This window comes from Botrytis sinoallii (genome assembly GCF_014898435.1).
Source record: "Botrytis sinoallii strain Bc 23 chromosome Unknown BSIN_010, whole genome shotgun sequence".
In the NCBI taxonomy this organism is placed as follows: Eukaryota; Fungi; Ascomycota; class Leotiomycetes; order Helotiales; family Sclerotiniaceae; genus Botrytis; species Botrytis sinoallii.
This window is the reverse complement of record NW_024066037.1, coordinates 797,512-810,701: the sequence shown is the minus strand read 5'-3', so window position 1 is coordinate 810,701 and position 13,190 is coordinate 797,512. Positions and strand designations below refer to the sequence as shown.

The following is a 13,190-nucleotide window of genomic DNA, read 5'->3' as shown; positions in this document are numbered from 1 at the left end:
TCCCAATCCCAATCCCAATCCCAATCCCAATCCCCGCCGCAAACGCCCACCAACACCAACCAAACCAACCCTTCCATGTTACCAAAGCAAAGCTGACAGCCATCCCACCCAGCCACGCTCGCCACGCTTATCGATAAGAACAAATAGAGGGGTAATTTTCTAATCGCATAGCGCATAGAGGGGTAACTTTTCTAAATGCCCCCCAGCAAAAATCGAGAAATGTTTGATTGATAAGGAAAAGTGACGGGGATGGCTTGTCTATGTTGTGAGTATATGCATGGATTGGTAAATGGATGGATAGATGGGTTAGATAGATTGATGAGAAAAAGGTAAGGCAGAACAAAGTAAAGAAAAAGTTGGAAGGAATGGAAATGGGAATGGAAATGGATTTGGAATTGGAGTTGGATTTGGACTTGGAATTAGAACTGGATTTGGAATGGAAAAGTGGATGTATTTTTTCTTTTTTGTGAGCTAATGAATGGGTTTTATCGAATTTTTGAAAATGTTCAAGTTTTGAGAATGATGAGAGAGGAGAGCAGAGAGGGAGCGGTCAAGAAGTTAGGTACTTAGTCGGTGAGTTAATTATTTAATTACCTAGTAACTACCTACCTAATTACCCCCCTTCTATTTCTTTCTCGTCACTTGATGAAGAGAAATAAATAAGCAGCTAAGTAGATGAACTGATTGATCGATTGTATTTTCATTTCTCCATTTATTCATTCATTTATCTAGCTAGTATTTGATTGTAAAGACGCAGCTCGCGCTGTTTATAAAACTTCTGGATTTTGAGAGCGGGTGGTTTTATAGTGGATTGATTCATCATCTTCTTTACATCATCTAGATAGATGGATACGTACTACAATGTTACGTTTTGAACCTGCAAAATGAGAAGAGAAGGGTTTATAGCAAGCTTGAGTATGTATGGATTTATGCGTTCTTGCGATGTAATGAATTGAGATCGAGTAAATCCTTCGGGTTGGAATTCCTATGTTTCGTCGCTTGTGTATGTATCGTTAACCTAGGGAGGAAGGTGTATATGTGTTTATATTATTAGAAGTCTAAATGCATATCCCAATTCCCATTTCCCAATGTATGTATACCAATTTCTAATTTAGAGAGAATCCTGACCACCAAGATTGCTTCTTATGCTCGTTCATAGAATTAATCACATTTACCCTCGAAGTTTGAAGTGAGAACTCAATATCAAATAGAGTCTATGAAAGTTCAGAATATATTATTGGAAGGGGACACAATGAGAGAGAATAGATATATAATTCCAAGTTCATATCACATCATCTCTATTCTGGATATTCCTTTAAATTCATGTGGATATTACAATCAATTAGTCAAGTCAAATCATTGATATCAAGTCACCAAAAAGTCCATCAAAATTGCAAAATAGAAGAAAATATCAATTAATTCAAAACACTTACCACGGAGAGCAAGAATCGCAGTCTACTACAACAAAAGAAAGCTGGTAGAAATTACCATTGTATTTGTACCTTCGTCGTCATCCTCTCTAGCCTCCTAATCTCCTATCTCGTCCTCTTCTCACTCTCCTTGCATCCCCCGCACACCTTGTTCTGGCGAACAACATCCTGATGGTAGTAAGGACAAGTGGTGGGTTGGATGTTGGAGCGGCGAGCGAGGTTGCATCTGTCGACCCAGAAACTGGGATGGCCGCAGCTGGAAACGGTTTTGATGGATTTGCACATTTTTGGTTGATTTGTTTGTTTGTGTGTGTAAGTGTGGTGTGTGTATGTATGTATGTGTATGTGTTTTAGCGAATGAAGAGGAAGACTGAATAGGGTTATTGAGGGGATGTATATACCTTCGAGAGAGGTGTTGTTGAGGAGTTGTTCTGAGATCTTTAAGATTTTTGTGGGAGTGGAGTTGTTCATTCTTCCACTTAACAGAACGTGTAGTCCGTTTCTCTTTGTTGTATAATCTATCTGGAGTTATGAAACTATTTGGATGAATATCCGAAGTACATTCTGGAATGTAATCTGAGTTTAGGTCAAGGTCTTGTGGATGTGTAGTGGATGTAGCGACAGAAGTATCGGAAACTGATAGATTCAGTTATGCTTCCCCTTGTTCAAATTTTTGGTTCAGTGAACTCAGGAAACTTCTAGAGTGGAAGAATAGCCATTGATAATATTTCGTTCGCAGAGATCATGATGATCGTGCTTGTAGACCTGTCCCTCCTTCTAATAGAGAGTGAGTACAGGAATATCAAGAATTACATTTAGCCAGATTCTCAAAACCACACTCTGAGAAGAACCTCAACTTTACAAAAAACAATGCCATTTAGAGAGACAAGAACATGAATGAAAGAACAAAGAATATCTATCCCTCTCATAAAGAAGTATAGAACAGAGACTGCTCAGTCTCGTCTGTTGTTATTAGTCATTTTTCTTTGTCTTCCTCTCTCGCCCATCTCAAAGAAAGAATACTACTTCTCATTTCGATTATTCTTATCTATTCTATAGCACTTCATATGAATTTTTCAACTTAAAATGTTTTTGAAATCCGAAATTCACTAGTTAATAGTAAATAGTAAATGGTAAATAGTAAATAGTAAATATAAAATTCAAAGATTATTTTAAATTGAATTTGAAATACTATACTATTTCTATTTCCAGTAATATAATTATCTAATATATTAAACTCTCAGTCTTGCTTAGCTAGAGCCTAGTATAACCCTTCTAGATATTTCACGTACGATCTCTCGATATTACTCACGGTAGCCTACTAGGCTACAGTACATCTGAGACGCGGAGCGACTGTGAGCATTCGATGACAATATCGATCCACATTTCTGTATAATATACAACTAGTCATACCAGCTGTATCCAAAGTAGGTGTAAATTTAACAACCGTACGTGTCCATGACGATCAAATGGAACTAGCATTGCCGGTTCCACTCGGCATGAATATAGAAGATAGACTTCTATCTGCGTAACCTTGAATTAGAAACCTTGGAGAGCCCTGCTTTTGACGTCTGCCAAGTATTTTCTAATGTCCATCAAGTGAGAAAAGTTGTCTCACGAGAGCCTTGTCTCAACGTATTCGAATCTTGAGAGGTGTAGAGGGGAAGAAAATGATACCCCCCTCTTTCCACGTGAAATGTGTAGAAATGGCAGATCTGCGCTGATTAATGAGTAATATGATGACCGAATTTCCACTCCAGATCCTTCACATCCTTATATATATGTACAACATTATGTAAAATCATATATAACCAGTCTCTGCTGTGTACACCCATTCCCGACCTCATTACTATTAGCCTCTCCCACAGCTAATCCGTTCTCATCATGCGCATTGATGAGTAATTGCCCGTGACTCACTTCCTCTTCGTCGCCCTCGCACTCACAACCTGAATCTTCCTCGCTCGATTTCAGCACTATTACCATTTCCTCATCAAAACCAACCCAGATTTTCTTTTCCAGATCCTCTCTCATCTTCCTCTTCTCGGTATCATTGAATGTTCTCCCTTCCCTTTCTCGACCTCCATCGCCATTTTGCCTTTCTCTCCCCTCGCCAACCCTCACACTCCTTTCTACCCTTGAGCCCTCTCCCTTCTTAAACAACCCTGGTTCCAATTCCCAAACCCTTAATTCTCCTCCCCTTTCACTAACACTCACTGCCTTACCCCTACTGGTAATACTTGCGAAACTAATCGAGCTTGTATGTCCAAATAGTTTTTGGGGAGAGGAAAGAGCAAGCGAGGTATGTGTACTGGTGCAGAGATAGAGAGAAAGTGTGTTATCTGGATGTGTTGCCAGAATATAGGGGTGTGCGTAGGAGAGAGATGTTGGACGTGGGAGAGAAGCGCGTGGGGCAGATGAAGTTAGGGGTTGAAAGCCAGAGGGGAAGGAAGAGGTTAGGCGGGAGTTTGTTAGGGTTGGGAGCTCGAGTGAGGAGAGAGTGAAGTGAAGTTCCTGAATTGAGATAGTGTGTCCGCTTAGGTAGGTTGGGAGGGTGTAAACGACTGAGGCGATAATAGTGGATGAGGTGAGACGGATGGATAGGGATAGTGGTGGCCACGAAGAATGTGATTTGAGAGATGTCAAGAGATGCGGACGGATTGGGGTTTCCACATTCTCCTGAATATTGGTGATCTTGTCCTTATCTTCAGACTCTTGCATTGGCCCGACAGGACTAAGCGTATAGAACGAAAGGAGCTGCCTTTCCGTGATGCTCAATATGTATGGATGTGTGTAAGCTATAGCGCTTAACATCCCGTTACTGCTCGGCGGATGCCTGTAATTTTTCACAAATATCTTGTTTTCCACATCGAGTACCCAAGTTCCCCAGCCTCCGTCTTCAAATCCTACCACAATCCCTAATCTCCCTTTCTCCTCATCTTGTTCATCGACGGCTAAACAAGTAGGTATTCCCTCGTCCAATCCACACGTCGTAACCAATCCCCTTTCCTTAAGACCCCAAGCCTTCAAACCCTCCATCTCACCAACCGTAATTACCACTCCTCCTGCTAACCTTACCAATATAGTCGGTACTTTTCCTCTCTCCGAAATTTCGAGCTCTCTAACCTCACATGCACCCCTCGCCCAATTATGCCTCAGTTTATACTGCCTCTTCCAATTGGTCTCTCTCCCATCACCTCTGTTTCTCAACCCTTCCTCATCCAACCATCTACTCCTCCTCGAACTAAACCGAAACCTTTCTTCATTCTCAGATTTATTCCTACTCCCTTCTCCCCCCAGTTCTCCCGTACTTCTTTCTTTGTTCGATTTCTCTCTGCTCTTAATCCCCGGGATGCGCAATGCGCGTGGTAACACAAATCGAGAATAATATAATGATTTCCATAGTTGAGAATCGTGAGTAAGAGTATAGAAATGTTGGGAAACAGAGTGGCAGGATAGGAGAGTCTCAATTGGTAGATGATGAAGGATACGGATGAGAAGTTCGGAGGACAGATGAGAAATGTGATCGCGTTTATTCCGTGGGAGGCAATGTTTCTTCGTTATTGGTAGATCGTTTTGAGACGTACTTGATCTTCGGCGTTTGGGCATGGTGTACTATGAAACTTTCCAAAAGGGAAACCGTAGGGCAAAATCTAATACACCTCTCTACTTCAGTACATTGTCAGTACCTACCTATGTATCTCAATATTTGCCCTCGCGCTTCGTCTTATCAATTTTGATATACAGGGATTAATGCAAAGGAACGCGGAAGCTAACTTATCGCCGACCCACCACTAAAATTCACGTGCGTGTCCAAATCTGGGGCCGAGGCTGAGGATCGAAATTAAGCTCCAACCCCCCTTTGCGACGGCATATCCAAATCCAACATTCAATCGCTACCAACAAGCGCGTTTCATCTTCATTCTCTCCACAAAATCTCTTCAGTCACAACGATCATCTTATCTCATGAATAGATCTCAATCATGGACTCCCTAAAAAGTGTGCGGGAGAAGGTCCCTAACGCGCTACACCTCTATTCCGACTTCATCCTCAAAAACCAATCTTCCGTTACCCAAATCGAATCGGCTTTGCGCTCTCTGACATATATAATACCCGGTCGATTTCGGGATGCCGAACTCGCATCTGAATCCCTACATTCTTCTATTCAGTTACTCTCACTTTATCATGATACCCTTCTCTCTCGCGCCCTATCCAAACTCCCCGGTATGCCCAGACAAAATGCACATAATCGATATACCAAATATTGGGTCAAGGGCAATCGGATGTATAGAAGAATTGCCATGTTACTGAGTATGATACAGTATACCGAGTTATTATGGGAGATGATGGCCAAAAGGAAAGGAGAGAAGATGAGATGGAGAGTGGTAGTATTTCTTGAATTTATCAAGGCAATCTGTAAACTCCTACTTCTAAGAATCACCAAAGGACGACCACTTGTTACACCACCTCTTCCCGAACGTGATATCATACCCGAGGAATCACTTACGGAAACCGAGGAAATACCCCCTTGGCTCGATACCGATGACACGGCAGCCATGCGAGAAGAAGAGAAGCTCCGCAAGAATCGCGAGGGAAAGGAATACAAATTAAAGAGAACAGGCTTAACACTTCCAAATCTTCCAAATCCAAGCGACGTCACAAATTATCTACTTTCCAAAGTTCTCGTTGCCGACGATATCAAAGCGCCAATCTCGCTTCTTAACCCCCTTACTCTACCTTCTCAATATGCAGAATACATGCACATTCTTCAACCCGTCATCTATGCCATTGCTCTCTCCCATTACCGCAAGAATCCTAAGTCCTGGAAACCTTGGGCTATAGGCCTCAGCATTGAATATGCTGCACGCCAGCTCCGCAGCGAGAATTATAGAACTACTCCTCTTGAGAAAGAACAGTGGAATAAGAGAGGCTGGGCAATGGGATGGTGGGCCTTACGAGGTGCTTTCTATGAAAATGTTACCAAGGGATTCTTGCACAGAACAAGTAACCGTTTGCCAAGTTTTATTGGAGGTGTGGTCGAGGATTATTTGTGGTTGTGGGATGAGTATTACTTTAGTACAAGTCAGGATTAAGGCTGTGAGCTAAAGTGTAAGAGAGATCCCGGATTTTGCTCGGATTATAGAGGAGACGGATCGGGGAGACGGAAAATTTAATCATCAATATATCAAACTTCTACGTTGGTTTAGCACTAGGAGCTTGAAGGCGTCGGGTCTAATCTGGAGACAAACGAGATTGGAACGGAATGAATGCATATTTACACCTATTATGGAAGACGAAGAGCAGAGAAGAAGACTCTGGGGTTTGAAAAGGGAGTTTGGGGAATAAATGCTAGTATACCGATAGATATTTTTGTAATTACGATAATGAGATTTTTGTTCATCCGCGGACTTTTGACGTGGAATTCTGCTGTGAACTTGAAGAACATCCTTTTTGTGGATAATGGCATTGATATATCCCCAAGCCTCACAACAATAATACCGCAATCGACGATACGATGCGGTGTTCGATGATGCTGGAGTCAGAACAGGGGAAATTGTATCGAGATGCAGAGAACAAGGAGTGTGAGCTATAAGGTCAATGACAATATATTATTATACTTCACAAGTCCTTTCAAGGACGCTCCGCTCGCATTGTAGATGCAGGAAAGAGTATACCTACCATACCCCCTCATCTGTGCATCGGTACTAAAACCATAACTATCAACGCCCTTCGAATTTCTTTCGCAAGGATGCACCATCATCTTCCATGAGAACAACATCTTCGGAAAATAAATTACCATTCGAAAGAGGTAATGAGTTCAAAGCGTGCTCCTCGCTCTGCGGTAGCAAGGTAGCAAGGAAATAAGAATATGGAGAGCGTGCGTGTCAGCTCCGTTGTCGTTTTCTAAACCGAATAGGTATCTGGTGGTCTAACTTAAATCGAATGTGCAATTGAACACCTGTGTTTTGTTCTGGTTGTTCGGGAGTATGGATACTACTCGTTTAACTCCAGTACTACATAATACTAGATCCTGCCCTCCCCTAATCTAACTCATCGCCCTGGTATTCACTCTCCATCATCCCTTCGATACCATCCATCTCTTCCCATCTCTTCCCAGCCCTCCCCAACGCAACCCAACAAATCAACAGCCAGATTTTAACCAAACCAAACCAAACCAAACCAAACCAAGTCCCAACAGCACCACCACCCTACCACCAAATTCCAAAATTCCCATCTAGCATGCCATCCCAACCCATCCATAATTCACTCCCCACCCATCCATTCACAAAATCCACACTTCAAAAGAAAGAACAAGAACACCTACAACATCGCAACCCCTCCAAAATACAGATCCAAGCATCCAAGCATCCAAGCATCCTCGTACTCCTCTCACACCCCAAAAATCAAATCAAACACAGCAAACTACAACTCCAGACTCCAGCAACCTCTCCACCAGGGGAATGAACATCCTACATCCTACATCATCCATCATCCATCATCCATCCTCCATCCCCATCTACACAAAACTCACAAACCTCACCAAATACCCATCACCACACATCACCACATCACCACATCACCACAACCCCAATTGTCTCTGCGATGTCCTCTCACTCGATCATATACACACACAACCCACACGCGAGCAAACTATCACTTACTACCTATCCAAAAAATGCTCAACCAATACTCAACCAATGCTCTGCGACTCCTAATCGTAATGAATGTATCAACTTGAATTTGCGACGCTTGGCTGCCGCCGAACATGATCCATCTCCGCACCCATCTACTGTTCATGAAAAGGAAACACAGAAAGTAGCAGAGCAAGAGAGCTGGCAAGCTGGCAAGCAAAAAAGCCAGCCAATCAACTTCCCTCCCAGAAATCCATATCGCTAGCAACAAATACAACGCTGGTCTTTGCCACCTACTTTGCTAAAAGAGATTCAATCACAGTCAAAGCCTGGATGTAATGAGGAAATAGATGTAGAATGACGTATCCAAGTAAGTCTAGGCAGATTACTAGATATATATGGAATGTCTCGAATGATTTGCAGTACACCCTCTACATGGCTAGCATAATGTAATTCATTCAAGTCTAGGCTTGAGGTCAGGAACCTGAGAACATTGATAGACCACTATATTTCAAGACCTTCAAGCTGGCACATCACCGAGATCCGGTTGGCAGACCTTTTGCAAGACTTTGATTCCCGAGCCATTAAACTCAAAATATTTGGCATGATGACACTTTCACTTTTGCTTGCCAGGTTGGAAGAGAACGAGTTATTGAACGAAGAATTAAATTATGGTATCTGATGCCTAAAGGCTTACACTAAAAAGCATTGCATCTATGCGCCATCCTGAGAAACAGGTGCTCCATGCGCACCATGTTCAGCCTCCAACTCCTACCTCAAACCATCATTTGTTTGTGCCATCAGCAACGATAAAGGCGACATTGCACCATATGAATGCTAGATATCTATTAAACATATTAGTATATGAGTTGCAGATAAAACCACATAAAGTATGCTGATAGCAAAAGTGCCTCAGGTGAAAGATGAAAAGTCTACGTTGTCTTCCGCATTAGACACAAGTCTATCGGATTTAGCATGGAATGTTTTTTGCATCATCGACAAATGGATGATTATCCATTTCAATCTGAACAAGAGAAAAGTTTGTAATTACCTGATTAATATGTCGAAAGTTGAAGTGTAAATTGTGCTAGAAGTTCTATGAATCCCAATATTAGTATTGTATTCAAGGACCTGTCTCAATCGGTGTTGAAGAAGAGTTCAACCAAAGTACTATCAGGTAATCGAACCAGTTTATTCGTCATTGTTGATCTGTATTTGATAGTACATGTTTTGTTCATCACTGTACTTTGGTTGAAACCGTTGAACAAGAAGATAGGATGTAACGTACAGTTGATATGCCATCGCATGGTGGGATCGTGGAAATGTTGGTAGCAATAACAAACCGAAGTTGGTGCATCCGTGAATTGATGGCACGAGTGTATGAAATCCGTTTGCTGATCTGCAAGACAATTAGTATCCCGTATTTATAACAAAAGGTCAAATACAAGAAGAATTGTGCAACAATTATCAGAAAGTCCGTTTGGTTAAGACAGGTTAATCACCACGGAAGCAAAAGCTCATTGGTAAGATAGGGGCGACACGATGTTCATCATAGAATGATTGCAGAGGGGAAATAAAAAATGAGGGAGCTTACCATTGATGGAAGAGTCCTCCTACCACGATTTGTGGTGGAGGACGATTGTGTCGTTGTGTATTTAATAAGTTTTCTGTTGGAGAAAAAAAAAATCAAATTTGAATTGAAGAAGAGCTTGAGCACAGGAAAAAGTTAAGCGAAAAAGTGGTTAGCGCCGGTAGGTTCCATTAGTATCACATGAACAAAATCAAATGTAGGCACCCCTGCAATCGTTCTTGGCTTCAATCCGAGGTACATAAGAAATAAATTAAAGCCAGCCGAAGCAAGCTTTTAGAACCCTGTAATTGTTGAACTTCCCTTCAAGATAACTTGGTTAATTCGGTACTCTCGTCTTATATCCTCATTAGATGGATATTTGTTTCACGTTGTGAAGCCCAAAAATGTTCAAACTCATCGTAAAATATGCTAATTCAAAAGCTAACCATGCAATAACAAAGATGTAAGGATTGCTCGTAGAAATCTTTGGCGTTGTTTCGATCCATTTTCAAGATCAAATTTGTTGTGAACCCGACTCTAAAGATACAACAATGAAATCCTCTCCCTGAATGCCAGAACGCCCATTATTGTGAAAATATGCCAAGCTAAACACATGGCCTTGAATTTGATATGCCATCAATTACATGGTAAGTTCCTTTCATGTAGATGCCCAGATGAATGACGAAATGTTCCGACGCCTTTTCCATCCCCTCTTTTACTTGCTATGCATGAAATCCATCCCGTTTACCCAGACTGATGGTAACTGTACTCAAATCATGAGCTGAAAAGTACCAACTCTCGCAGGCCAGCCAGCTTGCGCCCTTGAAATCGCAAAAGTACGCCAAATGCGATAAATGATTGCAAAAATACAAGGGATCATAAAGAAAGTCCATAAAAAACACCATGCCAAATGCGTCCCTCCCTTTGCCAGCTTCTGCTGCAACTCCCACAATTGCAACAACGCGATGGGGAATCTCATGATCATAAACACCCCGCTACAAAAATGTAAAATGCAACCTGATGCAGTACCGATGGACTCCCCGTTGATGAACCCTAGTACAAGATAAAATCGAAGACATCACTCTACCATACACGATAGGTGCAAATAATTAATCGCAGCAAACAAACTCCCACAAATGACCAACTACATTGTTACACCAGTAACTCTCAGCACATGCAGTGATTCCCATCGTCTATCGTCCCATCATATATGCAGGAGGAAACCCGCCATTAGAACCGTTCATCATTGGTGTTGGGCCACCAGCAGCCATGGCTGACGTGAAACCTTGGCCATTCCAATTGTTTGGTCCCCCGAATGAAGTATTAGAAGCATATTGATTACCACCCATAACGCCAGAACTCATTGCACCAGCATAACCCATTCTACCTGGTCCCAAGCCAGGTGGTGCAGAAAGACCTGGAGGAGGTCCATTCGCAGTGCTGAAAGATCCCCCCAAGCCGCCCATCATAGCGCCGTTCATACCATGTATGCCGCCTGGTACATTTGCAGGACCTGGCGATACCATTCCTGGACCAGATCGAACACCAAGAGGGTTCTTCGAAAAGCTCAGACGAATCCCGCCCTTGATGCTGTTGTGCAAAGGATGGCCGTATAGTTCATGGAGAGCTTTCGTCGCAAAAGACGTATCCTCGAATTCCACAAAACACATTGGACCATTTTGCTTGGTCCTGAAACAAAGGCGCTTGTATCCACGCTGCTTTGAGAACAGGGCTTTGAGCTCATCTTCTGAAGTATCTATTGGAAGATTACCAACATACAAAGTATTGCATGGAGGATTTTGGTCAGCAGGATTGACAGGTGGGAAATTATGGCGGTGATAGTGTTGACTTCCAAGTTGGTAGTGTTGAGGTGGCTGTGATACCGGTGACATGGTGTTCGCATTCGCCATGGTTGGCATAGTCTGCTGGGACGCGTAAGACGACATAGCAGCTGGACCTCCAGCATTGTTCGTCGCCAGAGATAAGCTTGCCATACGGGCGGTGATGGGAATTTGAGGGTTAGTCGGGCGTCGAGTTTGAATAGATGCGGCTCCATTTTCAGCATAAGCCACGGGATCTTTGAGAAGTTCGCCTGTCTCGTCATCTTCGCCTGAATCGTTATTAATCAATGACTTGCCTGTGATGCGGGGGCGGTCATTGAGGTGATTTCCAATAGGAGATTGCGGAGAGAATAAATTTTGATAGCGAGCACTCGACTCGGGATTTGGCAATTCATTGTTTGCATAGTTTCCATTGTTGTTTGTGGGTGAAACTCTTTGTGCAGATGTGAAGGAGTTGTTGAATCTTGAAGATTGTCGAGGGGTCGGACCCGCTGAAGAAGCCGTGGAGGAAGTGGAGCTGGATGGTCCAGCGTTTGTGTTCGCATCGACAGTATATCGACGAGCGGTAGTGGGACTTCCATAAAATATTTCCACCACCATATTCGCATCGTTTGCAATATTTGGTTTTCCATCAAGCATGTTCTTAGCCTCGAGCGCGCCCGCATGGGACTTGAAGTGGAGAATAGCAGCTCGGAATCCTGCATCATCAGATTTCTCTGGAGACAGTACTTCAGCTTCAGTAAACTCTTTAGACCATACTACCATTGATCGCAGTGCATCTTCAGTGGTATTCAATGGTAAACGTCGGATTAAAACGGAACACGGTCCCGATGTAAATGATGCGCCACCATTTGATTGTGGAGTATTTTGCGACGAAGTGTCTAATGCGAAGGCATTCATTGTAGCCATCGATAAGGATTGATATGGTTGTTGGTTGTTATTGGATTGACGAAAGGCCTGGCCTTGTGGGACAAACACCTGGGCGTTCATGGCATTCTCTGGTGATAAAATCGTGTTAAGTGGTGGTTTTGTGATTAAAAGGTTGAGGGTTGTGATTGCTTAGAAACTCGAGGTGTCGCAAATAAAGAAGATGGGCCGAAAACGAAATCTGAATAATTATTGGATTTTTGTTTCAACGCTTTCTCTGCAGAAGGATAATAAGTTTTGAACGTGTGGGAAGATCACAAAAGGCTTGGATACTTTTGCGACCGTAGTGCTGGTTGACGCGCTCGCTCGAAGGTTATGTGGTGTTCGGGTAAGAAAGTGGTAGGGGGCGGATGCGGGTGAGAAGGTTGATTATCGAAATAAGATTAGAGTGGAGTGGTAATCGTAACGATAAGGAAGCTTTCGCGCAAATGGGTTGGTTGGAATTCTTGGTTGTATGTATGTATGATGAATGTGAGTGAAGTGTGGGATGAAAGTCGAGTGTGGGTGAGGTGCGAGTGAGTGAGTGAGTGAGGTGTGTGTATTATTGCGGGTTGATGAGATTTGCGCAATAGATGATGGCAAGGTAAGAGTAAAAAGTGTGGTAAGAAGGCCTTGTTGTGTGATCTCGTTGCTCTTTGTACAAATATCGTAATTGTATTGATTTAGTCGTTGGAACTCTTTCTTTCTATTGGAATAATAAGATTCGTACGAGTTGACTTGTCAAATATGCGGTACCTGACGATGAATGATGACCGTGCGATGTACCGACCGAACGAGGAAGTTTAGGTAGGTT

The 13,190-nt window shown here is 42.7% G+C and overlaps 3 protein-coding genes across 3 annotated transcripts; 1 reads left to right on the top strand and 2 right to left on the bottom strand.

Annotated features, from left to right (window-relative positions):
* Positions 1-3,221: 3,221 nt before the first annotated feature.
* On the bottom strand, positions 3,222-5,036 carry EAF02_006377 (uncharacterized protein; the record flags this gene model as incomplete). The annotated part of the gene is made up of 1 exon (XM_038902425.1): positions 3,222-5,036. One exon carries the CDS (start codon positions 5,034-5,036, stop codon positions 3,222-3,224), a length of 1,815 nt encoding a protein of 604 aa, XP_038757645.1.
* A 374-nt stretch (positions 5,037-5,410) lies between these two features.
* On the top strand, positions 5,411-6,520 carry EAF02_006376 (uncharacterized protein; the record flags this gene model as incomplete). Its single annotated transcript, XM_038902424.1, has 1 exon — positions 5,411-6,520. One exon carries the CDS (start codon positions 5,411-5,413, stop codon positions 6,518-6,520), a length of 1,110 nt encoding a protein of 369 aa, XP_038757644.1.
* Positions 6,521-10,822: 4,302 nt separating this feature from the next.
* EAF02_006375 (uncharacterized protein) lies at positions 10,823-12,460 on the bottom strand (the record flags this gene model as incomplete). The annotated part of the gene is made up of 1 exon (XM_038902423.1): positions 10,823-12,460. The coding sequence occupies one exon, from the start codon at positions 12,458-12,460 to the stop codon at positions 10,823-10,825; it is 1,638 nt and encodes a 545-aa protein (XP_038757643.1).
* Positions 12,461-13,190: the final 730 nt, after the last annotated feature.